Genomic DNA, 16,955 nt, shown 5'->3' on the forward strand with positions numbered 1-16,955 from the left:
CATTGTAATGGATACTTTATTTTACATCATGAAAATAAAATATTGGTGTTTTCATAGTATTTTTATATTTTTATTAGCAGTGCCAATGAGGAAAGTTGTCTGTGGCACTAGTTTCTTAGTTCTTGGCTTCTGTTGTTTTAAGTGATTGTTTTTGCAGGTAGAAAAACCTCTTGGAAAAGGAATAGAGAAAATCAAAATTCTTCCACTAAAATATGACCTGAACAATAAGCACTATTATGAGGTGACCTTCATGGTTGTTAATCTCAGTTTATGGCTCTTATGTTGTTGTCTGAAATAATCTGAATTTTTTCCCTCATATCAGACTGTTTTTCTTAAAGATCTTAAAGAAGCAGAGGTAAATTATCTAGCTTAGTACCTTTGTCTTAGAAAAGTTCCTAAAGATCTAACATGAGTCACAGAAAATCTAGAAATTGGGAGATACTGAATACATGTTAATGATATATATCATTCAAGAGATCTGGGAAATCTACAACAAAAGATGAGAAAGTCATGTTAATCAAAAGAGTCAAGAAATTTATTTAATTATTCTCAGAAATGCACAGAAAAATTATCCAATATCTTGATCCTGTGTAAATCCATAAAATACAGTGTTGAAATAAGTACTTCTTTTGGAAAGAGACTTATGTTCTATTCTGAGTTCTACCAGTAAAGAACTATACCACCTTGGGAAAATTACTTAACCTCCCTGAGTCACAGTATAATGCTATTTTGCAGATGCTTATGAGAATTAATGGAAAAAAACGCATTCAGAAAACTTAGCCAAGAACTTAATATATGACACTAAACAAGTGTTAGATTCACACAATTCCAAATACCTACATCCTCACCATCAATTATGGTAGTGAGTATTACATAAGAAATATCATGTAATATATTGCGACCAGGGCAACAATGCTATATCATTTGGGTGATTTTAGCATTAACCATTATTATTTGTGTGATTCTAGCATTATCCATTGTGTAAAGGTAATGATATGCTCTGGAAGATAATAGCACATACATTGAAAAACTTTGATGCTGTTTCCAATGTAGTCATAAATTTGATGGCAAAAAGAAAGTGGGACACTGCAAGTAAAATCTTACTACAGCTTAAGATTCAATACCCCAGGCAAGGTGGTATGCGTCTTAAGTGCTCAGCTACTTGGGAAGCTGAGGCAGGAGAATCAGTAAAGTCCAGGAGTTAGAGGCCAACCTGGGCAATGTAGCAAGACTGTATGTTAAAGAAAAAAATACATTCAGGAATTTTTAAAGTTCATTGTTAAACAATAAATTTAAATCAGCCTTAGTGGAAGTATTTACACTATGAAGATTGGGATGCTTAAAATCAGGGGCTTTTGTCAAATGAAATATATATATATATATGTATGTATATATATATGGGGGGGGGGTATATGTATATATAAATAAACAGAAGAAAAACCAGAAGTTTAAAGGAAGTGGAAGAGGGTGAGGGAAGAGAGAAGACAAAGGAAAGTACCTGGGAATGAAATGGAGCAAATTAGGCTGTGTGCATATGTGAATATGTTACAATGAAACCCATGATTAGTGTAATTATAATGTACTAATAAAAACAAAAACTAATTTAAATTTCAAAAAGCACCATTGATTAAAAAATAAGTTCATGTAGAAAAAATTAACATGCAGTGTCCCCCAAAGACTCACATGTTTAAGATTTGCTCCCCAATGCAGCTGTGTTCCTTGAACATGTGAGTCTCTGGGGGACACTTCATATCCAAACTGTAACAGTGAGTACCTTAAGTTGAGATTCCCTGAGAAGCAGACTGAAGTGGAGATTAACATGCAGGACATTGATGAAGGTCCTTGGAATTAACTCCCATTGAAGAGAATGGAATGAAGCAAGAATAGGCAAAGGGAGAAGTCAAGCTTCTGTATAGTCAGCAGAGTTCAGTCAGCCCCACAGGGAATTCTGGAGTTGGAAGATTGACACACCAGAGCCTTAATAAGATTAGTTAGTGGATACTCACTGGCTGAAGAAGGGAGAATACACTTGGAGGAGGCAGGGGAGGCAATTCCTGAAAAGGCTGCCTGACAGCAACACTCCCCAAAGCTTGGGCATAGTCCTTGAGTCTTCAATGGGCCTCTGGTAGGCACATCACAGTGTTTGCTGCAAAGATTGGTAGAGGATTGTGAAGAAGACGGAGAAATTAAAAATGGCAGATTCTAGCACTAATTCCAGAAGACAGAATTCTGTGAATATGGATAACCAACTGACCAATGCCAATGACAGAAATACCCTCACAGCAAAAGCAGCAGAATGACAGACTAGATCTAGCCACTTGTAGCTCTTTTACCCATACTTGTCCCCATAATATGAGTTTCTTAAACTGAGTGACTCCGAGCTTACAGCTCGGAGCATTATTCATAGCATTATTTTTCATAAAACTGTATTTAATATCTACTACATTTGATGCTGCTGACAATATAACTGCATTTTTATCCTTTCCTCAACATTCAGATTTTACATTGTTTTATTTTCCAAGCAACAAATATCTATGTTTCCCCTTTTATTGTTCAAATAGCAAGTGGGGGAAATGTAGTTTTTTCTAAAAATGCTGAAGTGTGGATTAAGATCTTCCAAATACAGAAAAATGTAATTACAAATTTCCACTCTTTCTTATAGAATTCCTCACATAAATACCAGAAATGAGGTCACAGATTCTATCACAGAGAAGCATTTAGATCAAGCTAGATGTATAATCTTTTTTGGAATATAAAGGATATATTAATAATGCATTAACAATTCTGATGCATTATAACATGTCTGTATGAAAAAATGGGTTTCTAGAAATAAGATTAATCATATTACGCAGTACAAAAAATTTCTTGTCACGCATTCAAATAACTCAAAATTGCCATTGCTGTTAGTAATATTAATCTCATTATGCAAAATGGTGTCTTTGAATTTACAAGTCAGAACAATTATCATTTAGTTATTCAACAAACATCTGAGTACTTATAATGGGACAGGTACCAGGGATACACAATGAACAAAACAAAAATATAACAAAGTTATATTCTAGTGGTGGAAAGTAAAATATGAAAACAAATAAATATGAATAATACTAAAAGAATAAATAAACAAGTAAGCAAATGGATCCATTATAAATCAGTGACACGTACTTTGCAGAGAATTAGGATAAGATAACATGACAGAGGTGTCGCTCTAGGTTGGGCAGTCTGGGAACATGAACTGTGATCCCCATGACAAAGTCATGTCAGGCACAGGAACAGTTAAGTGGAAAGTCCTTGAGGCAGCAAGAAATTCATCATGCCCCACACTCAGAAAGAAAGCCAGCATGGCTGGAGCCTAAGAAACAAGAAGAGGAGTGAGAAGTCAAGTGGGAGAAAAAAAAAGAGGACCAGATCACTGAGGGCTTTTAAACCTGGTAGAAAGATGAAGAGGGGGAAAAATGAAAAAGAGGGGAAGGAAGAAGAGTAATGGGAGGAAGAAATAAAGGAGAGAGGTGGGGAAGGAGACAAAAGGAAGGCAAAATTGTTTTTTGTTTGGTTTTAGCCATAGAATTGTTAAATTCCTCTGTTACACCCAGAACCTGAAATTCCTGAGGCAGTTAAGACAACGCCCTACTGGCCATTTAGCCTAGGGCTCTGTGCAGCTTGTCAGTAAGCATACAGGGCCTGAACCAATCAGTGCAAATATCATGGCTATCAGAAAATATAACATCTTGATAAAGAGATAGGTTTCAAGTAGCAAAATGGGGGCACACTAGAATTCTAGGGGAGAACTAAGGCAGACTGACTTCCAGGACCCACTGGGTTCCACTGAAAATTCACAAGAAAGTCCCATGACTAGATGGGTCTGAGAAGGAGAAGAATACCAGAAATTAGCCAAACATTGTGCATTCCCTCTCTCGTGACACCAATCTAAAAAAGTTGACTTACTAGAACTGTAAGATTTTAGTTGAAATAAAGTTGTCTACGGTTTTGTTTTGTTTTTCTGGACATTGTAAGTATAGAAACAGGATTGAGGGCAAACTAATCACAGGCCCAAAAGCAAACATGCAAGGCAGGTCTGAAATTCACTAAATAAATAAATAAATACCACAAAAGTTTAGTAGGGAAAAGAGAGTATTTCAGGCCAGGGGATAAAAGAGGTGATTTTCAGAGAAGGTTGTAATTGACTTGACGTATGGTCAAGCCAGGACAGCTACTCCAAACAGACTGTGCCTTCCATTAAATGCTCTGCTTGCCACACTTAAGGGATCCACAAGCAGTGCTAAGAGCCATAGCCGAGTAGGAATGACGCAGGGCATTTTTTGGTTGAAAGGTGACACCAGCAAGCCATTGAGATGATAATGATTATGTTAAGATGTGCATTCAATTGGATATTAGGCCCCTGCTGTCTGCCTCAGCCTGCTACTTTGGAGCTCTCGCGGGGACTCCCGGAGAGTTCCCATTGGTTGGGGAAGTGCGGTAGGAGGGATTTCCGGAGGAGGGATTTCCTGTTGGTGTGGTGTGTCCCAGGAGAAGGCCACGTGCGTGGCGTTCGCGGGAGTTTTGGAAATAAAGTTTGTTCCTGCTTGAGTGGCTCGTGATTTTGTGCCCTGCCAGACTGAGGTGGTCCATACGGGGAATGCCTGAATCTTGGGGGTAAGTGAAATTGCTCATCCCTGAGGGAGAGCGAGAGAATGGGTGACCATTTCAAAAAACAATGTGTTCTTGTTTTGATTTATTTTGTTTTTGTTTCAAGCTGCCTATCCCTAGAACTTTCTCAGGCAAACTGGGAAAAATGGTTGGCTCAAGGTTTGAAGTTGTTCAGCCCTGAGGAAGAGAAAATTGATACAATGATTTTTTCTTCTGTTTTTGTTTCATTTTGCTTCGGTTTTCTTTTGAGTTATCTGTTTGAGTTGTGTTATCCTTGTAGCAGAAATATGGGGTTGTGACTCAATTTGGCTATATGCTGGCCTCTCTCAAGTCCTCAGAAACTCATTGGTCCTTCTGTAAAAGGAAAAGGCATAATACTTTACTTTTCTTAATATCTGTATTGTTAAAAATGCTACTCCAAGAAAAACACCTGAGAGTCATAATTTACATGCAAATATCTACAAAATCCTAAGTAAAATAAAACTAGAGTAATATAATCAAGCTAGAAACATTTATCTAGAGTGTATAATCTTAGTGAACTTGTGATAATTAATGTCCAGTACTCACAATCTCAAACTGATGAGGGTACTTTAGTAAAGTCTCATAGTAGTTAAGCATAAACACCCATGTAATAGAAGAGTTTAGGTTGAAAGCTTGCTTATCTAATCTCTGGTTTATTGTATAAGTTATTAATGAAATAATTCTTGACCCCAAACCTATTGACCTCATTGAGTTGAGATTCACAGTTCATCTCTGGCAATATTTAACAACATTTTTATCATTTATTTTTTTTAAGTTTTTAATTTTCTTTATCATGATATTATGTCACTTCCTTCCAAGTTATGTATCTTAATGCCTTAGAAATACTACTTGATTAAGAATCAAGAGACCTGAATTCTAACCATAATTCTGGTACTTTTTTGATTATGGAAAAATAATAATTTCCATGGAGGTAGAAACTACATATATTATTATTAATACCAAGTTTTCAATGCCTAGCAGAGATATGAACTGGCACAATAACCATTTGTTGCATGAATAAATAAATGAATGGAGTCATTTAACCTCCTGTACCTCAGTTTTCTCATGGAAACAGAGGTGATATATGTATCTTACCTGTATAAGGTGATATGTTATCAGAAGTTCCTGGGAATCCGTTTATATACAAGAAAATTGTTTTTATTATACGCAGTGCTAAAATTTAAATTCAATTATCTTGATTCACCTAATATTGGTCTATTTTACAATTATTCTATAAGCCTTATATTTTTTTTTTTTTTTTAGGATAAAGGGAAAAAAAGCAAACCTAACATTTTCAAAGGATTAACATAAGCCATTACTGTTTACTCTTTGTCATTTTTGTTATTGGAACAGAGCAAAGATACAGATAATTTCACGGGTACATAATTCAACAGTCACATGTTCTTGGCATTATAATATGTCTTTGTACTTTTATTTGAATGAAAGTTTGTCTAGTTCTGCTAATCAAACTAAAACAAAATGATGCAGTATTGGTGAGTGTATCTGGCTCAGGATTTCCTCATCTTGGACCCTGCACCTTACTCCACACAGAATGACATTACTCTAGATGTGTCCCACTTGTTTTTCCTCTCCTGAATCTAATCACTTATTTTTAACAAAAATCAGTGAAATACCTAGTGAGTCACAAACACAGGCAAAGAAAAATGAGTAAAGTCAACATAGTTGAATGAGAGAAACAGAGACATACCATATGCACATTATAATGTGATGAGAATTGACCCAGAGCTCCTTGTTATGTCCCCTACCACCCAGAGATAACCCTGCCTCTAATGACACAGGAACTTGGAAGCTATCAGATGTGGCATTCGCGGGAGTTTTGGAAATAAAGCCTATTCTTTTCCACATTGTTATATAAATGGAGAGTTTCAATTGCTTTTCTTTAATGAAAAATAAAAGCAAAAAAGAAAACAGTGACAGAATGCTGCCAGTTACCTTCAGTTTGAAGAATGTAGCTAAATGAAACTACTCATCATCAGGATATTTTTAAATTTACTGTGTTTGGGCTCCAGAACATAGTCCTGACCTGCTCAGTTCTTGGCCATGATGACTTTCTGGCTCAGTAATGGGGTCAGCTGCCTCAGACCCTACAGAATGCAAAAGGAAATCTCAAGAGACTGACAAGGTCACTTATTGCAAATATTAACATCATCAAGTAATATAAAATCTTCTGCCTAGTTCACCCACTCAATCAACCTGCTGTACTTTGCAGTCAATAATTTGTCATGTCACCAAACTTTAGTTAAATTTGCCATCAACATCTAGGGTGTTCTATTTAATTCAGAAAGACAACTTTCACAAATTTTGGAAAAGTTCCTTTCTAACAGATATAAAATCCTAGTGGTAACTTCTCTTTTTTAGTAAAGAAAAAAGGTCTTGTTATTTTTAAATAATGTTTTGGTTGCTTGTGAGGTTTCTTTTGACTAGATAAATAACAAGTGGTATAATCATTTTAGTATGAGTGAGTCCACAAATTTAAGTCTCTAAGAAAGTCACATTTATTGAAAGGCAATAACTTTTTACTACATTTTAAGACTACTATTAATTGTTCAAGATTAAATTAGCTAAATAACTCTTTGATAATGGAAACTGAGAATACATTATCACAACACTTGTGATCATGGACTGCCTGTTAGAGTGGAATCAATATCAACAGCAACCAAACAAATAATGAACTTTTAAGAAGAAAATTTAAATGATATTATACAGGTAGTAGTATTTAGTAATATTTTGAATGTTAGTTATATTTAACAAAGGGAATGTTTAAAAAATACAAAACATTGATTTGCAGTATTTTTTTAGTGCTTCATATTTAATTTATTCAAAGCAACACAATCTTGTGTGGACATACATTTCATAGACATACAGAAATTTAGCAAATGTTTATGGCTTTATTCCATAAGGGAAGAGAGATGTACTAGTATTTTCAAAATCAAATCTAAATGAAACTAGCTTATATTCACTCAGCCCAGTGTTGAAACTGTGAAGACTCTTGAGTGCCACAAACTACACTTTGGAATTTTTGTTTCTTAGACCTGTGACCTCTGTTTTATAATTCTGTATTTTACTCCAAAAATAAAAATATTCACCCATTTATCATTGAATTTAATAAAGAACTTCAGGTTATTCAATTAGATACTCATTTTAAAGATGGTAAGAGGAGTAGAATAAAATCATTCTTAAAGAGTTAGTCATAACCAAGGAAAATCCAGGTGTGATCACAGGAAAACATTTCTCGGGGATAATTTAAGAGCATTACTAAAAGTGTGGGAAGCCGTACCCCACCTGGATGATGAGGAAAGGGATGATTAGCTGAGCCATTGTCTGAAGCCCACTGAATCACTGGTTCCTTTTAAAAATGATTGGCTCTTTTTTCCTAAAGATGGGTTTTAAATTTTAAGAGAAATTTCAACCAACAGAGCTGAGAGAGAAAAAGAACACAGATCTTGAATGGTTCTAAATTTCTTAAGCCAGGAGTAAGGTAAGATATGAAATCTTCGCTTTCATAACTTTCAGAACCAAACTCAGTGAATTATGCTCTGAGAGACTACCAAAGTCACCCTGAACTCTTGGTTAGGTCAGTGATTTGAGCTATGTCAGGAGCTTTTACATCAGAGGACAAGAGGTAATAAACTTCCACAGTAAACTATAAATCAATATTACATTTTAATTTCATACTCCATTTCCCTAAATTAGAAAAATATTGACTTAATTGCTACATTTAATATACTTCAATATTAATAGGCCTTTAAATGGAAATTATCTTGTTTTGGACTAGTATCATCAGATCTTTATTGTAGCACTTTTTCAATGTAAATATTAAGATTGTTTTAATAAGGACGAGTTAGTTGACCCCAGTCATGGGCCTCCCAAGTTCTGATAGACACAGTCCCCCAGTGTAGAATGGCAAAAGGACGAGATCATCTTGTTCACTCACCCATTCAACTACATCATATGCCACCAAGTGAGTCTTTTGGTCAAGCAAACAATGGTGGTTTCTATAAGAAGTTGATTTGGGAGAGAAGAAAGAGTTCTGTTATAAATATTTATTTTTATATTTTAAATCCTAAGATGTAATACTGAAGAATGCGCACAACTGTTTCTCTGATCGAACAATTTTATCTAATTATTTTGTCATGACTTTATTTTTGTCATGATTTTTAAGGAAAGAATTTTTAAAATTATTATAATTCATTTTCTAGGTATAATCAGCTGAAAATGAAAATTATAATTTTTCTTGGACTCTTGGGAGTTACATTTTCAGCCCCGGTAAGTGTCTCATTTTACTCTTGATCTCAGAGTGTAAACCTATGGCTATCCCTTATTTTTACCCTTTTTTTTTTTTTTTTTTTTTTTTCTATTCTTAGCTTATCCCACAACGCCTTTTGTCTGCGAGCAACAGCAATGAGGTTAGTTTCAGTAACAATATCTCCTGCCTTTTTTTCATAAAACCTCAGTGGGAAGAGATAAAAGTCTTCTTTTGATTTAGCCTACATCCTATCCACGAGTTCTTCAAAGGCACAGACAATATCCTCTACATATTTTGTTCTAATAGCAGTTAATTCAGATGTATCTTGATATATAAAATGACTATTTAGACCACTGAACTGGGATAAAATTGTGTAATCTCATATACAGCAGAGATGACGTTACTAAATCCCAACTTGCTGTTTTCAACTCTAACCTCTAATAGCTGTGATTCAAGCACATAAGTTTTGTGGAAATAACATCTCACTTCTAACAGGGAACTGGTCAACCAACTCTGATTTGAACTGTATTTGTAGTAAACATTGTTATTAATCATTTTACCTCATATAGTAATCTTTTCATATTTTCTTTCCTTTTCTAGTTACTTCTGAATCTGAATAATGGTCAGTTTTTGCCACTACAGCTTCAGGTATCTCCACCTCAATTATCAGTTTAAGGAAAACATTTTCCTCTGCTTGACATTTTATATGAGAACAAAATGACATATTCTGATTCCACGAAATTTCCATTTTAAAAGTTATAAATTTGCTCCACATATTATTTTCTGTTTGTTTGTTTTGTTTTGTACCAGGGGCACTTAACCACTGAGCCACATCCCTCTGCCCCTTTTTTATGTTTTTTTGTTTTGTTTTGTTTTGCTTTTTTGTTTCTAATTTTGAGACAGGATCTCCCTAAGTTACTCAGGGCCTCACTAAGTTTCTGAGGCTGGCTTTGAACTTGCTGTCCTCCTGCCTCAAGTTACTGAGATTCCAGGTGTGCACCACTGGGTCCAGCTAGTTCTATTCTAATTTTATTTGAAGATTAAAGTAAAAAACTGTAATCTAACTAGCATTTATATTTTTGAGAACCTCTTATGTGCCAGGCACTAATTATCCTACTATAAGATAGTTAAATTAACTATTTTACACAAAGTCATATCCACCTAACTAGTGAGAAAGGAGGAAAAATCAAGATGTGAAACCAGTCTAGCAAGTACAGAAATGGCACTCTTTTATCTCCTTCTTTCTGCTCCATATTTCTCATGACCACTAAAAATGGAACACTGTTTCTGTGGCTCATGACTCAAGATGTTGTCCTTTTTGGTATAGCAGCATTGAAAATATAGAAATTGTTTAGATTTTATTTTTTCTTGCTCGTGACTGATTTTAAATCCTTTTGATCTAAAAGAGACGTTCTTCTTTCTTTGGTATGCTCCCAGGGCCCATTTAATTCATGGATCCCCGGCTTCTCTGGCTTTCTACAACAGCAGCAGCAAGCTGGAATTCCAGGACAGCTGCAGCTCTCACTGTCAACTCTAGACCAGTTTGCTGGACTATCCCCAAATCAGATACCTTTCCCCAGACAAGTCAGTTTTGCCCAAGGAGCTCAAGCTGGCCAGTTGGGCCCCTCACAGCCTCAGGCACCGCCACAGACCCAGCAGAGCCCTAATCATGTAAGTTGGGCCAATGTTCTTGCCGTAAGAAAAGAGAAGTGCCCATGGAATGTGACTATGAAAATGAATCAGCTTTTGGAATAAAGCAGAAGAGACCTAGTCAAGAATTTTTTCATAAAATTCTGAAAGTTCTTCCTTATATTCTTTGATTTTTAACACACACACACACACAAATAACAATAATAATAATAATTATTATTACTATTATTATTATTATTATAATGTTAAAATCAGCTATTCTGGATATAACCAGAAATCAAAAGTATCACAAGTTTTAGAGAAGATAATTAGGAAAATTTCATTTTAAAAAGAGAAATTTTGTTAATGATAGTTAATACAATAAGTCATCCTTTTTTGGTAGATACTTGGTAATGCAAATGATAAAAGTTATATGACTAGATCTATAGATAGCAGCTTGAAATTTTTAAATAACAAAGTTTAGTTTTTTTATACGGCTTTTGTTTTTGTTTTTTAGCAGATGATGTCCTATGTATTTCCCTTCAAAATGCCTCAAGAACAAGCACAGGTGAGTGAAGAGAATACCATTACTAATAAGACAGGTGGCTACTTATACCCTCCACTATGTTTTTTTTTTATTATTCAGTAGCTCTCTGATAGCCAGGTTATAGACACTCACACCATGGAATCATTCTGTCTAAATACAACCATTGTTGAACTGGCATTAGTCTGTTGACGATGGGCTCACTTTGCAAGTTAAGAACAGGCAGCTATTCGTCTATTGAAGGGCATCTAGGTTGGTTCCACAGTCTTGCTATTGTGAATTGTGCTGCTATGAACATCGATGTAGCAGTGTCCCTGTAGCATGCTCTATTTAGGATAAAAAAAATGTGGCATTTATACACAATGGAGTATTACTCTGCATTAAGAAATGACAAAATCATAGAATTTGGAGGGAAATGGATGGCATTAGAGCAGATTATGCTAAGTGAAGCCAGCCAATCCCTAAAAAACAAATGCCAAATGTCTTCTTTGATATAAGGAGAGTAAGAACAGAGTAGGGACGAAGAGCATGAGAAGAAGATTAACATTAAACAGGGACGAGAGGTGGGAGGGAAAGGGAGGGAGAAGGGAAATTGCATGGAAATGGAAGGAGACCCTCAGGGTTATACAAAATTACATACAAGAGGTAGCGAGGGGAAAGGGAAAAATAATACAAGGGGGAGATATGAACTGCAGTAGAGTGGGTAGAGAGAGTAGAGGGGAGGGGAGGGGGATAGTAAAGGATAGGAAAGGCAGCAGAATACAACAGACCCTAGTATGGCAATATATAAATCAATGGAAGTGTAACTGATGTGATTCTGCAATTTGTATACGGGGTAAAAATGGGAGTTCATAACCCACTTGAATCAAAGTGTGAAATATGATATATCAAGAACTATGTAATGTTTTGAACAACCAACAATAAAAAAAAAAAAAAGAACAGGCAGCTAAAAAGAATCTCTAGGATCCCTGAATTCCCAGGAGATTGCTATATTGGGGATAAAGGAACTCACTAAGCCCCAGGGGTTGCCCTCTCTGCATCTAAAGTACTGGCATTTAAGAATAAATGAAAAAGAAATCCAGGGGCTGAATGCACAATTCTAAGTGTTGTTGCAGAAGAGATGCATACATATTTCTAGTTCTCCTAGAGCAGAGCTATAAAAACACACACCTATTAAACTGATAATATATGGTATGATGTAGAGATAAGAAACACTTTTCTACATTATTGGCAGTTAAATTCTGCTGAAAACATATCGAGGTTCTCACATGCAGTATTTCCAGTTTGACTTAATGAGTTCCATTAAATAAGAGAAATTTTTTAAATGAATGTAAACTAATAGAATAATTATATTAATATGGAAAACTCTATCAGTGTTAGGATAATTTATAATACTGGGGTTCAAAGAAACAGGACTATAGATAAATTATATCATTCACCAGTAGAGGACTAATCTTTTTACCAAAAGTTACACTACTTGGCTCTTCTGTAATTACAATTATGTGACTTTGTCTCACCCCATTCCCATTGCAAAACAGAACTTAATTCTAGACATTATCTCATTCTATGCCAGAAGCACTTAGAGTCAAATATGTGACAAGTACAATTATTTCATTTCAAGGATCAGGAAAGTTAATCTTAATGAGATTCAATTTCCAATCCCAATGAAGTAAATAGCTGAGTTGGAATGTAATTCTCCACCCTTTTTTTAACCACTAAACCTGTGGCTCATCACCCTAACTTTACATCAAAATCACTGGTGATAATTCTGAAAAGTACAAATGCCCAAACCCTATCGTAGACTTTAATAAATCAAAACCTGCAATTAGAAGACAAACATGTTTATCTTCCAAAATGCTCAATTAGGTGATTTTGATTCTTAGCATGGATTAAGAACCACTTTACAAAATATACTCCTCTGGAACCACCATTGCTTGTTGTTCTGAAATTTCATGTCTAATATAATTACTTACTTAATGATGCAAAGAAACAAAATAGAAGTTTTATGCATGTGCTATGATATGCATGAAGAAGAATAAGTGGAAGCTGATACATGATAAGGTGGGTGATAGGTATTTTGCTAAAGTGGTAGTCGTTACATTTTCTAATAATTTAATAAAGAATAAATGTCTTTTTTCACTCATTATGGTAGGATTTCTAATATCATGTCCTGTAGAATGATGATTCTCAAAAATATTAGGAAAATGTAGCATAGGTTATCCTCCTCTTGGGTATTTAAAAAGTAATTTGTATATAAAGTTTTTAAGATGTACTTTTATTTTAAAAAGGCCTCTCTTAACTTGTTGAATCTGCTATATCCTAAATTGTTTTATTAAGTAATCTTAAAAATAAAGTCGCATATTATGTGTGATTTAAGTTTTAATCTTGAGGAGGACTGCTTTTCTATACTTTTGTTCATACCTAATAATATGAAACTGCTATACATAAAACCACTTTAAAATAATATTGACATTAGAAGATTAAAAGTATGACATATGATGATCTAATGGAATCTCTTATATGCTTCTGTTATTATAAATAGATGCTTCAATACTATCCGGTGTACATGCTCCTACCCTGGGAACAACCTCAACAAATAGTCACTCAATCACCCCAACAAACAGGGCAACAAAAATTTGAAGAACAGGTACTAAGAGTGTTTTACTTATTTTTCTTTTTTTCAACTTTATTTATGTATGTATATTTCAGTGATGGGAATTGAACCCAGGGCCTACTGCATGTGAGGCAAGCATTCTACCACTAAGCTACATCCTCAAACTTATCTGACTAGTTCTACCTGAGAATGTACAGATTAAGGCAAATTGTCAGAAAAAGTAACTAAATATATTTGATGCAAATAGTCAACAGCTTGACCTGGTAGATAAAAGAGGATATATATATATTTTTTTCTATAAATCATTTGTGTAAATTGACTTGATAATACTCCAAGTCTGGATTCTAAATGAATTAAGTCAGTGAATGAACTCTAATAAAACCAGAGGCCAAAAGCTGAATCACCACTGAAAATGAAGTTTTCTTACTTTAAAATCTGCTAGCATTCATATATATATATGTGCATGCATATAGTTATTACTTAAAATAATAAAATACAAAAATAGTATCAATCTTGAAATATATCTTGACCACTAGATCTTGAGTTAAAATAAGATGTAAATATATTTAATTCTGTGAGCCTACAGTGGAATATTCAGAATTACACTGTAAATTTAAGTGGCCCATGCATAACTAGCATTCTTTTAATCAAAACGGAAATGTCTTTTTTAATAGTTTAATTACCACTTTAAAATTTGTCATCACAAATTGCAGAAAACTGAAAATTATACTTTAAATAACTGGCGATACTAATTCTAATTCAATCATGTTACTTTAAAGAGAGTTTTTATCCTAGAAATAATATAGTATTAAAAGGATTCTTATTAATTTAATAATTGTTACCAACTGAAACACGAAGTTTTTAAAACAGCATTTAATTAGTATAAAAAAATGTAATCTTAATAATTTATCACAAACTTGTAACAAAAATCATTAGTAAAATTAATGCATGTTTCAAAAATCCAACAGATACCATTCTATACTCAATTTGAATATATTCCGCAACAAGAAGAACCTGTGAGTAGATGATATCTTTCTTTTTAAAAAATCCTTTGAAACCATTTGCTTAATTATTTATTAAATATATAACTGTCTTTCAGCTAAATATCACCAGGAACACTTCTCTAGTTGAACAAAGTTGGATTTATCTACACATTGCTAATGAGGTGAACACACAGGAGACCCATGGGGTATCTTCATAGGAAGTTGTGAGCATGAACTCACAGGACTTGGATTTACATTAGATATCTGGGAGAGAGTTCAGAGTTTGTTCTAAAGTGGATATAGTCAAGAAGTTCTTTGATTAGTACTTTCAGGATTCCTACCCAGAAGGCAGGATAATATAGCCAAGGCAAAGATTGTAATTGGTAAATTAGCAACAGTCATAGTATTCTCCAGGCTGTGAGGACACAGGTACTTTTGTGACTTGCACAGTAACCTTGCTTTCAGCAAGACTAGGAAGTTGTCTTGTTTTTCTAATTTCATCAAGTGCAGAGACAACCTTCTCTGGTGTTGGTGTCCTGAGACTGTGCTCATCAAGAGAACACCAGGGCCTAGCAGGAATGTCAGAAAGCAGAGCTTCCACAAGTGAGGTATCCAGCCAGGGCTCTTAAGCACTTACATCTCTCTTTCTCAAATCTAAACTCCTTGCTACACTTTCAAGAAAATAATTAAAGAAGTTGGGAGCATTTAAATGCTCTCGCAGAATATGTTTAAGTACCACCGTTTAGACTTTTTTTAAAACTTTCTGGTTTTTCAGGGTGTACCAGGAGGACAACAGCAATTGGCTCTTGACACCCTCTTAGGCACAGCTCCTGAAACTGTTGTGATGGTAAGACTCTTGACAACACTTTGCTAACAACTGGAAATCAACAACTGATGATTTGTAGGTTCCTTCACTAATGTTCGTTTCAATATAAACTTTATTATATTTCCATCAACAATTATTGGTTCTTCTTCTATAATCTTTTGCTAGTCAGGATTCAATTCAGTCCGTTCCTCAAATATTATCTATTTCAGTCACTTTTGTTTACCCTTATTTAAAAGCAGCATCAAGAGGCCATATTTGTGGAGTATATTCAATCTTGCTAAAAATAATTTATGATACGGAAAACCAATAAAGACCTTATTTATTGCTTTTTATCTCAACCTGTGGCTTTATATTCTTCCCAATTTTGATGTCCTACTTGAACCTATAACCATTTTGTTTTCATTCTGTTTCTATAGCCAGGAGGAGGAGTGCTACCATATTTACAGAAAGAAGTGATAAAATTTAGCCATGACAGTGCAGGAGCTTTCATGCCCCCCACCTCACCAACACCCAGCAACACCAGGGCTTTTGCTTCTGCTCTAAATCCAACTATTGCCTCAGTGCTTCCAGAAGAGAAGGTAGGTTATCCAAAGATTCATTTAACATGAGAAATTTCTGTGTAATGGAAAACATAAAGCTAGTACTTCATTTACAAGCTCAGTCATGAAAATAATAATAAAACAGGAAGTGATATTGGCCAAATTATATTGTTATATTTTGTTCACATGCAAATATGCAACAACATATCCATCATTATGTACAACTATAGTGCACAAATAAAAAATATGGCAAAAACAATATAATCAATACTATAGTAGAGTATATGGTCTGAAGCCTCAATAAGGTGTCAATCAATCACTTCTGACTAACAATCAATTAATCAGACTGTAATTTAATTTTAATATAATATGAGCTTCTTATGGAATTCCCTTTTCTCACTAGGCCAAGACTGATAACCTAAGAGAACCATAAGATGTTGTTTTAAGCATTCAGAAGTTTTGGGTAGGTATTTGCCAAAAGTCATGCATCAAAAAAACTAATAAAAAATTCTTAACAAAATGATTATGAAAAAACAATCTAGTGTTTATTTTTATCTACAAAAACATAATAATTATGAGACTTTTAACAATTTTTAAAAATCAATATTGACTCCTGACTATTGAATTAGTTCTCCCACTTCATTTCACTTTGCCAGCTAAGCATTTTAATAATGCCAATATATACATATTATCTTGAAGTAAAACAAAATCTCAAAATAATAAATAAATTTCATAACAAGCAGGAAATTTCAATTTTGATGTCCTTAGCAAACCATAATTGATTAATTGCCTGTCTCAATGAGCTTGGTTGGCTGTTGTAGCTACAGTGGGAATTTGATAGAAGGGCAGCACTGGAATGACACTAAAAAGTAAAAATACACATGAAAA

The 16,955-nt window shown here is 34.3% G+C and overlaps 1 protein-coding gene across 1 annotated transcript; it reads left to right on the plus strand.

Annotated features, from left to right (window-relative positions):
- The first annotated feature begins 8,901 nt into the window (after nt 1-8,901).
- Odam (odontogenic, ameloblast associated) lies at nt 8,902-16,500 on the plus strand. Its single transcript, XM_077110208.1, has 9 exons — nt 8,902-8,952; nt 9,051-9,092; nt 9,533-9,580; nt 10,370-10,603; nt 11,082-11,129; nt 13,648-13,752; nt 15,478-15,549; nt 15,945-16,106; nt 16,471-16,500. Exons 1-9 carry the CDS (start codon nt 8,902-8,904, stop codon nt 16,498-16,500), a joined length of 792 nt encoding a protein of 263 aa, XP_076966323.1.
- Nucleotides 16,501-16,955: the final 455 nt, after the last annotated feature.

The sequence above is a fragment of the Callospermophilus lateralis genome, chromosome 8 (assembly GCF_048772815.1).
Source record: "Callospermophilus lateralis isolate mCalLat2 chromosome 8, mCalLat2.hap1, whole genome shotgun sequence".
Taxonomy (NCBI): domain Eukaryota; kingdom Metazoa; phylum Chordata; class Mammalia; order Rodentia; family Sciuridae; genus Callospermophilus; species Callospermophilus lateralis.

Coding starts and splice junctions, on each gene's coding strand:
- Odam (XM_077110208.1), top strand. CDS start 8,902: ATGAAAATTATAATTTTTCTTGGACTCTTGGGAGTTACATTTTCAGCC. Junction 9,093..9,532: donor CTGCGAGCAACAGCAATGAG/GTTAGTTTCAGT, acceptor TTCCTTTTCTAG/TTACTTCTGAATCTGAATAA. Junction 9,581..10,369: donor TTTTGCCACTACAGCTTCAG/GTATCTCCACCT, acceptor GTATGCTCCCAG/GGCCCATTTAATTCATGGAT.